Genomic DNA, 19,275 nt, shown 5'->3' with positions numbered 1-19,275 from the left:
ACTTGGGAGTTATCATAGTTACTTTTCTATTTTGTGATAAGAAGCCATGTCAGAGGCAATGCACAAGAAAATGTTTAATTTGGGATTATGATTTCAGAGGGTTAGAGTACATAATATAGGAACAAAGGCATGGAGAACTACATGAAGAGCAGAGGACCTCGTCTAGAAAGCAAATAGGAGACAGAGATTACACTGGGAATAGCATGAGTCTTTTGAAACCTCAAGGCTGTCCCCAGTGACACACCTCTTCCAACAAAGTCAGACCTCCCAATCCTTCCTAAACAGTTCTATTAACTAGGGAACAAGTGTTCAAACATATAAGCCTATGGGGAATATTCTCATTCAAACTACCACAGAAGTTAAGGTGATGTAACATTGACTTTACCTCTGTGTGGTGGTTTGAGAAAAAATGGATCCCATAAGGAGTGGCATTATTAGAAGGTGTGGAGGTGGACTTTGAAGTCTCATGTATGTTCAAGCCACAATCAGTGTCTCAGTTTACTTCCTGTTGCCTTTAGATCAAGGTGCCTAATTCTCCAGCACCATGTCTGCCTTCATGATGCCCTAATCCCTGCTGCCAGACTTTGCCTGCCTTCTTCCACCATCTGTTTTTCCTTCCTTTAACTGATGATCTGTGCTTTCCTTCCCAGACATGGTCTTCTGAACCTTCCTCTCCCTCTGTCTTCAACATCTGTGTCTTTCTTCCACCATACTGACATAGCAATACACTTTCATGACACGGAGCTTCAAACACACAAATAACGCCATTGTCTTCTTTATTCTCTATCAGAAGAATAGGGGCCATTGTATAATTTTAAAGAAAATCCAAAATTATAAATGTCAAAATTTCATTTTCAATGTGAACCTGCTAACTGAACATTTTACAGAACCAGACACGTCAAAATGTTATATTGTATAGCTAGATCACAGGCATTCAGCAAGTGTTTACTAGATAGAATTATACTAAATTTTAAGTGATATTCTTGATTCAATAATACATTTTGAAATCAACTTTATAGACTAATATTTTTACTAAATGCTAATGCCTACAAGACAAATGTTATTTGGAATTTTAAGACATACATATGATAATAAAAGAATTAAAACTCATTATATAATAAAATTATCTGCACTTAGAAGTCTAAAAGTATTTTTTATTTAATTTTTTTCTTATTTTACATACCAACCCCAGTTTCCCCCCCCTCCTCTTCTCTAATCTCCCTCATCTCTCCCCATCCCACCCACAATCCGCCACTTAAAGGGAGTAAAGTTTTCCTTGGGGGAGTCAATAAAGTCTGGCATAGTAAGTTAAGGTATAACCAGGCCTCTCCTCCCTTGCATCAAGGTTGAGCAAGGTATCCCACCATAGAAAATGAATTTTAAAAGCCAGTTCATGTACCCGGGATAATTTCTGGTCCCACTGTCAGGGGCCGCACAAACAGAGTAAACCACACAACTGTCATCCACATTCAGAGGGCCTAGTTCAGTCCTATGCATGTTCCCTTAAACAGACTGAGAAAGAACTCATAGAAATATCACCCTTTACAATAGCCAAATAACATACAATAACTTAGGGGTAACATTAACCAAACAAGTGAGAGACCTGTATGAGATCTTGAAGTCTTTGAAGAAAGAAATTGAGGAGGATATCATAAAATGGAAAGATTTCCCAAGCTCTTGGATAAGTAGGATCAACATAGTAAAAATGGCAATCCTACCAAAAGCAATCTACAGATTCAATGCATTGCCCATCAAATCACAATTTTTCACAGACCTCCAAAGAATAATACTCAACTTCATATGGAAAAAAAAACAAAAACAAAACAAAAAACAACCCAGGATCGCCAAAACAATCCTGTACAATAAAGGAACTTCTGGAGACATTATCATCCATGACTTCAAGGTCTATTATAGACTAAAATAATAACAACAGCTTGGTATTGGCATAAAAAACAGACACATGGATCAATTGAATAGAATTGAAAACCCCAAAATTAATCCACTCACTTATGAACACCCGATTTTTAACAAAAACAAGCCAAAATTGTACAATGGAAAGAAGAAAGCATCTTCAACAAATGGTGTTGGCATAACTGGTTGTAGACACATAGAAAAATAAAAATATTTAAATGTAGATTATACAGATATCTTTGTGACAAAAGGAAAGACACAGTATTGAGGTTACATCAAATGCTGGTGCCATGGGCATGCTGAAACATGGCAGCACTACTGACTGCTCACCTATGCTGCAGAAATGATCTATGATTGTGATTAATTTCTTTTCAAATTTTGATCAAAGTTGCTCTGTCCAATTTTCTACACTAGTTCTGTAAGTCAAATCTTACTGTGGAATTACATAAATCAATGTAGCCAGTACTTCTGTGAAGAATGGGGCAGGGAGGTGGATACTGAAGTAATTTCTGAGTTGTCAGTGACAGATGGTAGTTCTGATCTTATAACCATAGCAAGGAAAAGATCTTACCGTAGCTGTCATAGGCATCCTCATTTACTCCATGACCGTAGTCATAGTATTCAGGCACACTGCAACAGATTTAGACAGGAATCAATGATTCTGTAAACAGAAGAATCAGAACTAGAACCTTACAAGATATTCTAAGTCAAATGTATGCTAAGGTAACTTCAGTAAACTCCCCAGTAAACTCCAGGCATAAACACCATCATAAAAAATACTCAAGGGGAATAATGAAGACTGTTGACAAGAAGTGCCTTGATTCTAAATCTATCTATCTATCTATCTATCTATCTATCTATCTATCTATCTATCTATCTATCTATATCTATCATCTATCTATCTAACATCTATCTATCTATCTATCTAACATCTATCTATCTATCTATCTATCTATCATCTATCTATCTATCTATCTATCTATCTATCTATCTATCTATCTTCTATCGATCTACCACCTGCCTATTTATTATTTTGGAGCTGTTTCAGTTGGTCTTCACCTCCACCCTCCTATTTGGTAAATTAAATTTCCTCTCATCACAAGTCTAAGACTTTAAAAGTTGATAAGAGAAAATATACAGAGTTTATTTTGAAAAAAAATGTTGTTGTGAAGATTGATGATTTGATATATGGCACTTACTACTGGCAACATTAAAAATACGCATCATCTTTCCTAGTCTATAGACTTGCCAAATATTTAAGCTATTTACTTTCACTTAGTTTTTCCACATTACATAACTATAAAAATGTGTTTTGTTTCTGTGCGCTTGTGTTCTGTTTCTTTTCAAAGGATCCCAGTGTTCACCCTACTTACAGTTGTTTTACTTGGCCCTACAGCACCACGGTTTAACTCTCACAGACCTCATTTTGATTAGCGTCCACCCTTGGCAGTGACTAGCCTTCTCTATGTGGGCTTTCACAGCAACGTTTCCTGAAAAGATGGTCACACTCATTCTTTCCACCCACAATTCCCTTGCTTCCTTTGAATGATATCGAACTGCTATTTCCATGGATCCACTGAAAGAATTCTTGTCCAGATCGTGACATGTTCAAATACAATAAGACTTCACTGTAACGTTCCTCTGAAGTCATATGACACCAGTGGCCATTTTATGTTCCTTTAAATACTCCCCTTGCTTTGAGATATTTCTAATTAATTTCTTCATTTTTCTCTCTTAGTAAATTTCCCATTTCCCAACCACTTACTCTCATTTATTAGAGATTTTATTAGAAAATTTCTCCTTGTGTTCTAACGCCAAGAGCACCCTCATCTGTGTCTGTGGTTAAATGCCCACTCTATTCTCATGGCTTCTCAATTATGTCTCCCCCATTGGCGCCTCCTCTCTGCTCTCAAGTCTGTGATAGCCTAGTGTACATTTCTATTTGCTGGTCAAAATGAACTTTTTCAAATTCAAAAGTGAAAATCTGATTTTCTTCCCACCTCATACTTCCTTGCTCCTTTTACATTCTTCTATCATTATCATTGGAAGCTTGTTAGTGTCACTCAAATGACAGCACGCGGGCTTCTCTCTTTCATCCCATGTGTAATGTTTAATCCTAACAGCAAATTCTTTAATTTCTACTTGCATATATGTACAGAACCAGAACATGCACCAACATTTTCACAGCTGCAGGTATAGTGAAGACATTTAACACTGTCCTTGTTAAGGAGGCGTTAAATCATCTGAGTTCTCTACTCAGAGCCCATGAATGTCTTTCCAGTGTTCTTTAGAAAAAAGATGCAACTTTCATAAAAACCTGTCATATTTCAGGCCCCATTCTACAAATTTTCCCCATCTGTACTCAATTCAAGGCATACCACACTCTAGAATGTTCTCTGATTACAGACAACTTGCTATTGTCCTAGTGTCCATCCACTTGCTGACCTATTATCTGAGAAACGCTTTTCTTCAATGCTCAGTTGTCCTCATTCTTTCAGTACTTAAGTCACTTACAAGAGGGTCTCCTGATCATTCTTAGGATTAGCACTCAACCATGTGTCCCCTGCTGTTCCTTTGGGCACTTGCCAATCACAGCATATTATCATGTAAACACTCAGCATGCATTTGCTCATTTTCTTAGCAGCTGTTTGCCACTGGTTGTGCTCAGGCATACAGGTCTGAGTGTTTTGTTCTCCCTTATTTACTTTCTATTATTGCCCCAGACTGATTTTCTATATCAATGTTTGGCATATGACAGCCTCTCAAGATTTGTGACGCACAAGGGTTAATTATCTAGTAGGAGAATAAATAGTCTGGAAATGAGTGGCTTCAGTCAGCTTGGACATTTTAAGAATAACATGCAAAAAATAGAAAAGTTATCATTTTGATAATTCTTACACTGTAACTATTACTATAGGCTCCATAGTATTTATAATAATATCATATTTTGTCTAAAATGTGTCTGGTTTAAATTAGCTCGAATCCATTGCCATATACTTGCATATGAATTAATTAAATCTCTTAGTATTACTAATTTCGCTTATTAGCAACCTCAGAGATTGAACCTAGTACTGCATAAAGCATTCTCTGCCAAGTTCCCTGCCTAGCCTCAAATTCCTTTTGGGTGTAAAGCACTGTGACAGGGAAGTGATTTCATGCCAAATATCAAACTGTATAAGATCTGAACATGGGTATAGGTTGGAAGAAAATACTAAAGGGGCTGAAATGATGTGTTTTGTGAATATTGTCTTTATTCCTTAAGAGTTTCCTCTAGGTATCAACAGACCAAGTATTCAAAATTTAATTGACAGTAAAAGCACAGAAAGAATAAAAAAATTATGCCTTAGAAACTAGATGAAAAACAGAAATAAATTTGGTTGCATTTATTTTCCCAGGATGCAATTTATAGTGAACCAACTTTAATCTTAATGAAAGAAGCTGAAAAAAGACAAGACTGCTTAATCCAGCCTTTATTGCTTTCAATATTTACATAGAAACTATGAAAAATGCTGAATGACAGCTATTCTTCCCATCTTTGTATCATAGAAGGTTAATAGCATTCACTGGTAGCTGGACATTTGTAGCTTTTTTCACATATATATCTTAATAGAAACTATGCAATCCTGGGCTGGAGCGATGACTTAGCAGTTCAGAACAAGTGTGTTCTTCTTGCAGAGGGAATTGAGTTAGGCTCTCAGCATCTAAGTTAGGAGGCTTCTAACCACCTCTAACGAGAGCTCCAGGTGATCCAATATTCTTTTCTGGTTTCTGTGGACACCTGCATTCATCTATGCATACCTCACCCACATATGTACATATGGTAAAAATAAAAATAAACATTAAAAAAGAAATGATACAAACCAACTCAGGGTCCTCACACAGACTCAGCAAATTCCTGATAGTCACTGTGTTAATTTTCTGAGACTCAAAATGCAATAAGTGTAAGGAAACTAAGGAAAGATGCTGACATTGTAACAACTTTGTGTGAAATAAATTTATGATTCTTTTTCCTGGAGTAATCTGTATCAAGAGAGTGTTGCCGAACACTATATGATGCCATTACTGTATTATAATATTGGATTGTCATCAAGATATAGATTGGTGAGGCCAAAGGAGATCAAGAAGGAGCAGTCAGGAGAAAGACTATGACAAAGAAAATATAGTTATTGTTTTTCCTGAAAGATATAATCACTCCAAGAGGGAATTGTCACATTCAGGTTATAAGAGACATAACAGGGTACTATTATGTCTCGCTGTCATATTGGGCTTTGTAGGGCCCATGTCTTTGTTTATTCAGTATTATTTCCATAAGAAGGGTCTTTCTTCGACACAAAGTTCTTTAAGCAATGGTCAGACACCCTTCCACCTATATATGTCTTTTTTCTACAAAGTGAAGAAACTCAAGATGTGTACAGAAGTAATGTGAAAACCAAGGCCATTTCAAATTTAAGGACAATCTATTTTTGTTGGACGACCCACTATTGACTCTCTGAATAAAGAGAAAACATAGACCATACCATGGGTAGCACCTCAACTTCAGACTGACCATGAGATTGCTCTACACTGCTGCTTACCCCACAGTTTGTTAAGAAAAATGAATATGTTTCATGTTGTTTGAGAAAAAAAATGAAGGAATGAGGGGGAGGAACACTTTGCTAAAAGAGGTTGTCTCTATCTGGTTTGCGTTAGTTCTAGAATTTAAATTGATAGAGGGTTTGGAAATGTAGGCCTTATTGAGATACTCAGTTTTCTATATTTCAACAAGAGATAGCTAAGGTTGCTTTAAGGCATTTTTTCCATTAGGTTCCTCCACACTGTAAGTTTTCCAGACAGCCCTTGCGTCTCTGATCATTCACTGGTGGGAAGGAGGCTATACAAATTGCAAAGCCTCCAAAAAGGACAAATGCTACAGTACTCACTTCAGATATGCACATGGATGCATCCATTCACCAGGAGAATACAGAGGAACCTTCCAGGGGAACTGGCATAACTCCCAGAAACAGAATCAAAATCGCCAGATAAACACATCGGAAACTTATTTCATCAATTTTGCCTCCACTTGGCTGGATTTTATAGCTGTCATTGCCACTGAGCCTTCACTGTAGCCTTCTGTTTTCATAGCCATAGCTTTCAGAACAGTTACTCTGTTCCTTTCTGACCTCTTTATCCTGGGTCTTTTGTGTGAGGACAGATAGAAAGCACCATGTGTTGACCGTTTTACAAGGTGCCAGACCTTATAGAATCTCATCAAGACCTAACTGATCATGGAGATGCTGGACTTTGAGCTAGTTCCAGTAATTAAATGATGTGGGATTCCCCTCCGTATGCTATGAATATATTTTATTACCTTTGGTTAATAAAGAAGCTGCTTTGGCCTATGAAAAGGCAGAGTATAACCAGGTGGGAAATCCAAACAGAGATATATAGGGATAATAGGCAGAGTCAAAGAGACTCCATGTAGCTCCCAAAGGAGGACACCTGGACCTTACTGGTAGGCCACAGTTTCATGGTGATGCATAGATTAATAGAAATGGTTTAATTTAAGCTATAAGAGCTAGGTAGCAATGTGCTTAAGCTATTGGCCACACAGTGTTGTAATTAATATAGTTTCTGTGTCATTATTAGGGTCTGGGTGACTGGGCAATGCATGAGCAGTCTCTGTTTACAATTCAAAGCTGTGATATTCTACATTGTGGAGAAGGTAGGTATTTCTCTTACAAAAGAAAGAAGGAAGGTCACTTTTGATGATGAGATGATCTAATAATATGATACTTCTTGTTATCTGCTCTGAAATGGTCAGTCCTTTCCTTCCTAAGAAACTGAGTGACTCAACATTTTGTAGTGCCTTATATGACTGTGGTCGCATGCAGAGTGATACTACAAATTCATTGCACTTTACGTGAAAGTAAATTCCCTTTCCTTTACTTCCACTGAATTTTCATGGTCCTGGTTAGAAATATCACTGACTAATTCCTCTTTGGATGACTCATGTTAGTGACAGTCTCACCAGCCAGAGTCTTCGAGTGGAAAGGTAGAATTGAGTGTACCCGTCATCCCCTGTCAATCAGGAAACCGACAAGCTCTCTCTGTGCCACCCACTCAACTATGGAACATCTTTGATATGGAATTTTAACCCATACCACACATAATAAAGTTGACAATAAAAGAAATCCCATGATGGGTAAGAGGCATTTAACAAATATTTGTTTAGTGGATGAAAAAACGATAGAATAAAAGGAAGTTACGGATGAGAGCATTGTATTTCAGAAACATTTTTTTTCTGAAAGAAATGAAATATAGGAAGGACTTCGGTTATGTTGAGAACAATGGAACAGAAACACACACACAAAAACAATTCACTCATGTTGTTTTTGATGTAAATGATTCTAGTTAAAATTTGTAACAAATTATTTATTATTCTGATAAGGTTCTTGTCTCTTAAAGTCCAATCATCTTCAAAATATTTACTGATGTTGTAGGTTTAAGTGTAAAAGTAACTAACTAGATATTGTTTGATTAAATGATGAGAAATTCAGATTTTGTATATTTGCCAGCTCTTAGAAAAAATTTTTATCTAATATGGCCACAACAGTAGTTTAACTCTAAGTCACCAATAACATTATAATTTTACTTAGGACTTCTATAACAATAGCTGTGTTGAGAAACTTTACTCTATATATTATATAAAATATGAGATACAAATTAATCAATTGATGATTGAGTGACCAGGCAGTGTTAATGCTGAATACATTGGTCCTCTTTGACTTCAACATGACTAAATAACAGGATAAGGGAAAGAAACATAGTGATACATACAGTAATTTTATAAAATAATAAAATAAAAGTATAAATATAATATACTATGCTTAAGGTCAATTTAAAATTTTATTTTATTTTTTGTTTTAAATATATATGGAATATGTATATATGTAGACTATAGAATTCAGCATGGTGTTTTGATATTTACAAATAGAACAGTGATTGCTATAGTTAAGCAAACTAAAGTGTTAAAAATAATGAAATAATATGAAAATCATATGGAGAGATTTATAAAATTGATGCAACTACACTTATAATTTAGGAAGTTGTTCTCACCTGTTTTCCTACATCTACTCTGCAATATTGATTTCTTGCATTGACAGAAATATGTGAAGCAAAATTGTTGGACATAGGTGAATTTTCATCCTAGCACCCAATCTCAAATTACCAATTGGGTTTTCTTTTATTTCCACATTCATTTATAGATGCTCAATTTCTTCTGTTCAATTTCATCAGCTCTGTGAAAATCCCTGTTTGCAAAGCCATGAAGATTCAGCTCAGGTTAATGAGAACAGCACACAGGTCTTCGTGTCCTTCAGTAGCATTCAAAATGTTAATTGATCCTTACTGGCACAGAGAAAGGGGAGACTGTATCAGACATCTTATCAGCTTTGTGTGTGTGTGTGTGTGTGTGTGTGTGTGTTAGCCTCCTGGTTCTGATGGTTATCTCTGAGTGTTCTCTAGTCAGGGAATTCTTCTGTTATTTCTAGTAATAAAAATAAAAGTCTCTAACAGCATCAAATTGTGCAAACCTATACCTATTTCATAATCTTCCTGCTAGGAGAATGTAAGCAATGATTCCACGCTTCTATTCCTTGTATTTTCCCTCAGAAACCATCAGCATGTGTCCCTCCTCACTCATCTCCCAAAGTATTCTTTCATGTTCATTATCCCCAGCTGTGCAGAGTAATGATATAATGACTATAAAGTCACAATAATAGCAAAAACAAAAGCCTGGCAGCTACATATAGATAAATATGTTTTGTCTATTTTGTAAAATATCACAATAAAAAATCAAGTGGAAGAGACTGAAAATATTGTGGTGGGAATAACAATGGAGCAGAAAACCAATTAAGTAAGTATGAAATATCCTTTCCTTATTTTTTTTACCTACTGAACACTAAAATACTAATACTAATAATACTAATAGTTCAGAGTTAGTAGGCCTTGCCCAGGTCAGAAGGAACAAGGGAGTCTTAAGGGAAATATTAAACATAACTCAGACCAGAGAAAGGGAGGCAGCTCTGCTGCTTCAAAGTATCCAGAGAGATAGTACTTGGAGCAGTCATCCATGTTCAACATGGAGCAAGAAATGGGGACAGATCTTTAAGAATTTATCTTTGTTTGATGGTCAAGAGTCTAGACTTAATCACAGCAGCAAGTAAAGGCATCATGTGGTGTGAGAAAGACAGGAATACAGATGACAAGAAACTAATCATTTTTCTGTTTCATTGTGTAGAGAATATGAGACGGGAATCTCCCACTCAATGGTAACTCAATTGAGAGAGACAAAGAGTTTAGTCTCAAGGATGGCAAACAGTCTCAAGCCTTCCATGTGTGACTTATGTGTAGGAAACTAAACTTTTTTTAAAAAATCATTTTATTATTTTAACCCACTGGTATGAGACAGAATATTTCACTGTAAAAGTTGAGAGATAATCTTTTATGTAAATGCCATTTGAGGGCAATCATTTAATCCCTTTGTACTCCAGGATCCATGCATGTATTGGTAATAATTTATAGCCCTCCAGTATTAAGGATATGACTTGTGATAACCCCATAAGTGTCTACTACATATCAGGTGCTCAACTGCTGGGAATAATGGGTGATTCTCCTACCAATGAACACATAGCCACATAGCTTTACTTTTAATATTCATAAAAGTTGACATGTCAAGGAGGTTTTCATCTTGAAATATTCTGAAACATTAAATAGCTATATATGCCTCCCTAAGTTTCACTTGATGGTAATCAGTGTTCATAGGATGAAATATAGGCTGATTATTCATGAGGTAAGTGACATATTTGTTCTGCTCATAGATTAAAGATCAAGATAGATGATCTATATAAGGCATCTAGTGTAGAATTATTATCAGCTTGGCGATGATCTCCTTTGCATAAAATGGGTATTTTCACAGTGCTGCGCAGCAAGCAATAGAGAAAGGCATTTCTGCAAGTCACTATTTGGGGATGTTACACTATTCAAACATTTTTACAAATAAACTCCTATTATAGGCACTATTTTATCATTTATTCTCAATTTAGATTATTATCTTTTGCTTGTTTTGACCCTTTATTGCATAACTGAAGGGTGAGAAATTTTATGAGGACATTAATTTTCTGTTAGTTATCATTATAACAAGGCAATTATTTTCTAGAAACAAGACTATCTATTGACTGATTAATTAGACTTCATGGCACATGACACTGTTAAATGAACTGTTACATGCATTTGGTACAAACTCGTAGATGTTACTCAATCCTGGTTTGGAGCAGACACGACTTAAACAGCATACACATATTTTTGTTTGATTCATAATTTATGTATGTCAATAGGATTTCAGTGCTGTAAACATTGGTATATCTACTTAATTAAATAGGACAGGGGTAGTAGTTTGAATGAAATTGGCGCCATAATATCATAGGAAGTGGCGCTATTAGGAAGTAAAGCTTTGTTGGAGTGGGTATGGCCTTGTTGGAGGAAGTGTGCTACTATGGGGGCAAACTTTGAGGTTTCCTATGCTTAGGATACCACCCAGTGTCTCAGATAACTTCCTGTTTTCACACCTTGCTTTTTCTAGGCTGAGTTACAATTCCTTAGCACGGAGCATGGTTCTCTAAGAATGTTTTTATCCCCCTCCAGAATCCAGGTCAATGGTCAGCTTCTCTCCAGTGATTCATCACATGCTGGACAAAGGACTTTCCTGTCACACTTGTTTTCAGGAGGTTGCTCTCACATTTCCATGCAGACTGCCTCTTATTGCATCAGCGCTTTTTAATTTTTAAAGCTATACCTCTTTCTCTATGGCCATAACTTCCCGATATCTAATATGTATAACCCTATATTATAATTCGAGTTCTAAGCCAGTTGTCCTTAGCTGATGTACAGACATTTTCAATTTTATTTGCAGTGTTACTGATGCAGGAGTTGAGGGTGATACTTCAAGAAACAATGCAAACACAGCAAACCCCTCAGAAAGAAAACTATACTAACCCAGTAGATAAGTCTGAGCTACATGTTTGTTTCTAGACATCTGGAACAGTGCAAAGCCTCTATACGATACCTTTATTAGCATTGTTAGAGATTTTGACCGCTGGAAATGCTGACGTGTTTCCTGTCCAGCCCCTCAGCCTCTCATTTGTTTCCTTCTTACATCTCCTGCAATTGAATTTCATTGAGTACTGGATAACAGAATTACACAGGTAATTACTTGGATTTATTCTAGAAATGTTAAAATTCAGAAGTCCTGGAATTTCTCATGTTTTAAGTATCAGACCCCCAGACTCTGAAACCAACTTCTCCTTCACAAGTTCTGGGTCAGAAATAAGCAGGCAGTCCAATTCCAGGCCAAAGTGACAAGAAGCTATTTATGCCTTTATGATTCACTTGATCATGGATACATATATCTTAGAATTATATAAATATTATTTTGTGTTTATATTTTGGCAGTGATACCACTTGAACATTTATTCATTATTTTCTAGCACACATCATGTGATTAGCAACTATAGTCACAGTGAGGCATAATAAGTGTTTTGCAATACATTCTTTGAGAATGTTTTCTTTATAGTCCGTGGTCTTACCATTCAAAAATGGTTCACTAGGTTTATGGTACTGGACATGAATTTTTTCCCCCAGGGTGGGCCTTAGGTCCAATTAAATATCTGTTAGCTACTCCTAAGATGCACCTGTCACTATTGTAGCCTTGGACATAGTGTGCCATACTGTTCATTGCTGTTCACAGGATTTGTTGCTAGATAGAACTATTGGTTATGTCTCTGGCTGCTTTCATAACACCTCTGATACTAAGTGAGCTAGTCCTTAGGGAGGAGCCTTCTAGTTCAGTAGCAGCTCAATGCCATCATGTACCTGAAGTGTGTGATGAATTCAGTGATATGGTTTTACCTTCAAGTTCTTAGGCAACTAAAAACAAAGGCAATGGCCTATGTTGTTTTAGGAACCTCCCCTGTATAATTATGTTAATGGAGATTTCCTGTGACTGGCATTGGGAATTTTAAGTAGATAGTCTGAGGTTTTTTGGTGAGGCAACTGTTAATCCAAGTTGCATAAATTCATTTAATATATACTAAATATATATTGAATATATAATAAATATATTTAAAGTCATGTATATGTAATATATATTGCCATAATATACATATAATTATTGGGATCCCATGTGTGACTCAGTTTCCATCTGGAGTCAGTTTGACTTAAAGAAATCATTTTAGTTCAGACTTGCCTGTTCCACTTTTTTTTCATAACCTTGAGGGCTGTGAGAGACTTCTGATTTAGCCCGTGAGAAAAGAACACTCTATCTAGTAGACAGTATACTGCTGATGACAAAACTCAGGAACTCCAAGATAGAAAGTAAGGCTGCTTCCGAGCAGCAAGCACGTGTTGGAGAGGAGGCTGCTCACTCAAGGACAGGAACGGTCTTGTGGTTAGACACTGACTGACCGCCTGTGCTGTGCTTTGTTCTGCTTTTGTATATATGCAAGTTCTGAAATAAACTCTGGGCTGTTTGGCTGCTTCAGCATGGCCAGACAGACTTCCCGATTCTATCCTGTCTTCTGTTTTTTTCTGACTTTTCTTTTTGGTCTTGAGGATCCCCTACCCAGGAGCCCTAGCTGACCTTGTAGGAGAGGACTGCTGCAATAATTATCAGCAATTTTCCCCCTTTATTTTTCCTATTTTCCTTTCATATTTTATGACCTGCTAGCCTCCTTCACTCTACCTGAAGCTTGTTATCTCGTCCCACTGACTGTCTCTTTCTGTTTTCCTGACTTCTGTGGTTTCTCCAGGTTATAACTCACATCTAAAGGTGTGGAGCTATGATCAACAAATAGCAAATTCCATGCAGCATTTATCTCCCTGGTTCTGGGTTACTGTACTCAGCATCATATTTTCCGGTTCTGACTACTTACTGGGAAGTGCTCATAATTTCCTTTTTCTTTATAAATGAACAGAATTACATTATGTATACATTCCACACTTTTCTTATCCACTCATCAGCTGAGAAACATTCATATTGCTTCCATTTCCTAGCTATTGTGACTATACCAACAATGAGTAAGCTGAAGCAAGCATCTGTAGATTAGTATGTTGAATCCTTTGGGCATATGCTAAAGAGAAATATAGCTGGGTCATATGGTAGATTTATTTTTTTATGATTTAAGAATCATAACAAAAAAAAGAATGAATTGAGCTTTAATACTGTGTTGGTTTAGTGCAAACACACTTTCAAATTGAATTTTCTTCATATATTTTTTGAGAATTTTATAAAGCATACACAATGCATTTTGATTATATCTACTACCCAATCCCTTTCTCTAACTTCTCCCTCACTTCCCCTTCAACATTCCTCCACCTTGACTTCATGTCCCCTTCTTTATAACTTACTGGGTCCAATTAATGCCCCCACTATAGGCACAGGTGTAGGGCCATCCCCTGAAGGATGGACAATCTATCTTACCCATGAATAACAGAGTCTCCCTCCCCCAGCAACCATTGTTTGTCAAATAACTGTAAGCTAAGGGTTGAGTCTATGATTCCATCACCCCATTCACGCTAAAATGTCACTTGGCTCATCTGATGCGGGTCTAGTGCAGGCAGCCACAGCTGCTGTGAGTGACGAGTACAAAGGCCCTGTCAGGTCCAGAAGACACTATTTGTAGTAGTCCTCCTTTACCTCGCTCTTAAAATCTTTTTGATTTTATTTTACCCCCACAACAAAGATCAACTCTGGCCTGGGGCTTTTAGACTTCACGAGTATACTAAACTCTACCACGTGCTGTTTTATTCCTTGATAATGTGTTTAGCCTTTGTTTTCTTTGTGCCATTTCAAGGAATGCCTTTGCAAACCGCAGTACTTTATAACTGGATACTCCTGAAGGAACTGTGGTTCGGGAGAGAATTACACTTTAATTTCTTGGTCCTTACATGAGATGATGCCCACTCCCGGCTCAGTTGTACCACATCAGTAAAATTCCAGCTGAGCATCAGCTCCTGAAGCCTCCTGCACCGCCTCTCAACTCTGCACTTGAGGGCCCCTCACATTCCCTTATATTAGCTTCTAGCACACCAATCTTTGTCTTCTCTCTGATCGGGCACACATATTGCCCTGATCCTCCAGGTATCTTTTGCAGACCATGTACTACTGCTTCACATGACCACCCTGAATGAATCTGCAATACCAATTTCTTGGAACAGTATCTGTACATTGATTTCTTAAATTTTTGGTTGTGAGCCTAGCCTATAACGGCTGAGCCATCTCTCCAGCCCAAGTACATTGATTCCTTTATACTCACGTTTTGTGTACAGCAGAATTTAGAAAATAGGCGGAATAATTAACAGATATATTATGTTTAATTCACAAGTATTTAATGTTTTTCACGATATTGCTAGCGTCTAAAAGTACTGTATTGACATTGAATAACTGATGCACCAGGCTGTGTGTCCCAAGCCTGGTTATAAAAGTATTTTTCATCCTTGAGTCATGCCAGCCATGAGTCCACCAATGATGTCTAATACCTATTCTGGCTTGGCTTGTAGGTCTCATATAACTAAGGGAATAAGGATACGTCAGAAAAGGCAGTGTATATTCTGCTTGTGGTTTGGGACACCCATGTGGCACTGTGAGCTGCCCTACTATGAGGAAACCTGAGAGACACAAAAGGCCTCTATGAGGACTCTACACAATAGTTTCATTTTTGGTGTAGACTTACAGGATCGTTTAATCAAAGGCAATCTCTTGATAACTCCAGTATCCTGTCACTAAGATTTGGCCTTTGTGCCCAGACACAGTGGGACCAAACAAAGTCATAACTTGAACACTGATGAAATTCATTATATATATATGTTCCCACTAATCTTTCAGGTGGTTTGTTACATAGAGATAGTAGTTAAAAGTCTAGATTTCAGCTTTTGTTCAGAAACCCCTGGGCCATCGTAAGGACCACACAGCTCTATCATCCTATATTTGAACAAAGGGTGGTTTCAGCTCAGTCATAGTGTTTGCCTTTTGTGATTTTATTTTTTAAGACAGGGTTTCTCTGTGTAATCACCCTAGCCATCTTAGAACTTGCTTTGTAGCCCTGGTTGGCCTAGAGCTCACAGAGATCAGCCTGCTTCTGCCTCCTGAGTAAGTTATGTGTTTAAAGGTATATGACACCACAGCCTGGCTGCCACTTTTTATTTTATATTTTGATATTTATTTAACAGCATCCCTGACTCCTTCCATTAAATATGTTTCATTTATCTATTTATTATTTGTTTGTTTGTCTACCTACCTATCTACCTACCTACCTATCTATCTATCTATCTATCTATCTATCTATCTATCTATCTATCTATCTATCTATCTATCTATCTCTATCATCTATCTATCTATCTATCTATCTATCTATCTATCTATCTATCTATCTATCTATCTATCTATCTATCTATCTATCTATCTATCTATCTATCTATCTATCTATCTCTATCATCTATCTATCTATCTATCTATCTATCTATCTATCTATCTATCTATCTATCTATCTATCTATCTATCTATCTATCTATTTTCAGTAATGCCAAGCTTCTCTACCTATCACTGAAACAAGAATTTCCCCCCAGCCTGGCCTTCATGATAGGCCCTTTACAACACATTGGGTTTCTGACAGCTTAAAATGGTTCATTCCTGGAGCTCTGATTGTGTGTGGCTTACCTTTGTTTCTCAGGTTTCCTGCTGAGTTGTGTCTCCAGCTCTACATTAACCTAGTGAAGGTGAGCAGGTTTTAATAACTAACTAGGGCACCTAGGTTTCTGTGGAAGATGACCATTTATGCAACTAAGGACAATGTGGTTTCTAACTGGTCTTGTTAAGGTATCATGGGAAGTTTGTTTTTGCAATCAGTCTAGTTACCATGGAAATTCAGTTCAAACTAATAAAAAATAAGTAGTTATCATAAATAGTGGATAATTTGATAAAATTCATTGTTGCTCTCATATTTAGGCTGTCTCTCTAAGGTCTTTATTTGAAAAAAGGCAATGAGGGCATCAAGACACCAAGTTTCATTCAGTAGAAATTAAATTCAAATGATGTAAAATCTACTTTTTATTCATGCAGAGACTTTTAGATAGTATGAGCACACAATAGACTTGTGCAATAGCTGTGGGAAAATATCTCAAATCTAATAATCCTATAGATTCAATAATATCATGGACTGCAGTGTTGAGACAAGAGAACCGAGTTTTTAAATGAAAGCGAACAGTTTTACAGTGAAGGGTGATTCCAAAGAGCAAGACAAGCTGTCTACATAATATCAGAATGTTTAAGTTACCATATAGCTTTCACGTGTATATTTTCATTAGAAGGCTTTCTGTAAACTTAGCATAAAATAAAAATCTCACCTTAAACTTACAGCCTGAAAAAATAATTAATTTGATTTTTCTCATCTTTAGAAGAATTATTCAGTCAGGCTTTTTTTTTTTTTTTTTGTAATGCCTTGCATTCTTAGTACAGTGCATGTGTGTTCTCTCTGTCTCTCTGTCCTGTCCTATCCTGTTCTGTTTAGGTGGGTATTGGAAATCTGTTGAATTTATGATCCAGGTCAAAGTTCAGTATTTATTATTCTTTCTTTATAAGGCTGTAAACTTAAGGGACGTGAGTTTGACATTATTTTTGGAATTAACTAGAACTAGAAACTGGTGCCTTACTCACATGATGCTGCAAAGGAGATAAAGTCCCCACAACACAGCAGAGCAGTTTCACACTGAACTGTTATTGCCCGGTGACGCTCTAACGGCAAGCAGACTATGAGGAAGAAAACAAGGGTTCCTATCTGTAGGGATATGACTAGCAAGAAGCCAAGAACTTTAAAAAGGTACATTTTCTATCCAATATGCATTTCATATATGCACTGTACTTTTGTAAGAACGAGTAAATATTTTCACACAAAAAAATCATTTAAAACCTCAATGCAGGACTGCTTCCATAGCAATTTCATGCCAATGTTACAGTCTTCAGACAGCTGACACGGATCATTACAATTACTAGTTATTGAGGTATATTACAAATGATTGGATATTGTGAGAGGCCTCTTTTCCTGCTCTTAATGTCCTCATCTTTCTTATCCTCTTTTCTATTGGAAGGATGACTAATGACCGCTCTGTCTCTTGGATCATTTATACTCTCTGCTTCCTAAAGGATCAAGACAGTGGGATCCATGGGAGAGACTGGGGGCAAGGCAGAGGTGTGGCGATATCTACGAGGTCTTTATACTTCTGCCCGACTCTGAAGTAAAAGGGTCGGCTCAAGTCTAGTGGCTTTTCCTACTGGGCTCTCCGTCTCACATTAATTTCCATTTTGGGTAGTATGACAACTCAGCCACAGGAATACTGGCCTCTCAGAGGACCGAACTCTTCCTTGCGGTACTCTGGCAGGGAAAATAGTCCCCTGACTACACTTCCCTGAAATTACCTCGGGTGCCTCATCCATCTTGCACCCACACACCTAACCTTGCACGCCTAACTATTATAGATATTCAGACAGATGGATTCTTTTTTTTTTTTTTTTTTGAGACAGGGTTTCTCTGTGGTTTTTGGAGCCTGTCCTGGAACTAGCTCTTGTAGACCAGGCTGGTCTCGAACTCTCAGAGATCCGCCTGCCTCTGCCTCCCCACCGCCCGGCGGATTCTTTTACACTAAGAAATTATAAAATCTTAGCACTTCACATCCACATTAAATTGTTGCTGTTAGAATCAAATTTTCAGACCTGACCTTTTAATTTTCATTTGTGACAATACCATTCATATCTAAATAAAATAGTTACTTTCCACATCTATGATTTCTTTAGATATAGATATTTTCAGTTGCAAAATGTTAGCAAAAAATTTCATGAAGTTGTGTGATGTTAGAAAGGCAATCTCGGAAAATGCTAATGTCTCTAGGACGAGTTAAGAATGTGGTAAATGACATGAAAGATTCTTTGGCCCAGTTAAAGGTGTTACCACAGAGTGTAACTGGTTTTAAGCCAAAGACTCTAGAAAGCGAGTCACCCTGGAAACTGCAATTGTACTTCTGCAATTTGGAGGTGGCATAATAACTCCGAGTTCTATTCATTTGCTTTCTCTCTTAGCCTGAGATCACGGGGAAAACCCGGTTGGAGATTCTTTATAACACTCCATTCTTCAGCAGCCATTCATGTCACTCAGTTAAGCTCTCTCCTGAGCAGTCTACAGAATTTTTCCTAATCCATTTGAAGAATTTCAGAAGTCACGGTGCCTTCCACAGCAATGAGAGATTAATTAAGCTGTTCCATCTTTTGAACTCTGGGCGAAC

General features: G+C 37.1%; 1 protein-coding gene across 1 annotated transcript in view; it reads right to left on the bottom strand.

Moving 5' to 3' along the window:
- The window catches only part of Khdrbs2 (KH RNA binding domain containing, signal transduction associated 2), a 363,837-nt gene that overhangs the window by 10,482 nt on the left and 334,080 nt on the right, over positions 1-19,275 (bottom strand). The window contains exon 8 of the mRNA XM_057751463.1: positions 2,483-2,541. Coding sequence (XP_057607446.1) covers positions 2,483-2,541 — 59 coding nt within the window. The remainder of the gene's footprint in view (positions 1-2,482; positions 2,542-19,275) is intronic.

The sequence above is a fragment of the Chionomys nivalis genome, chromosome 19, assembly GCF_950005125.1.
Source record: "Chionomys nivalis chromosome 19, mChiNiv1.1, whole genome shotgun sequence".
Taxonomy (NCBI): Eukaryota; Metazoa; Chordata; class Mammalia; order Rodentia; family Cricetidae; genus Chionomys; species Chionomys nivalis.
The sequence above is the reverse complement of the archived record's forward strand: the minus strand, read 5'-3'. Positions and strand labels throughout refer to the sequence as shown.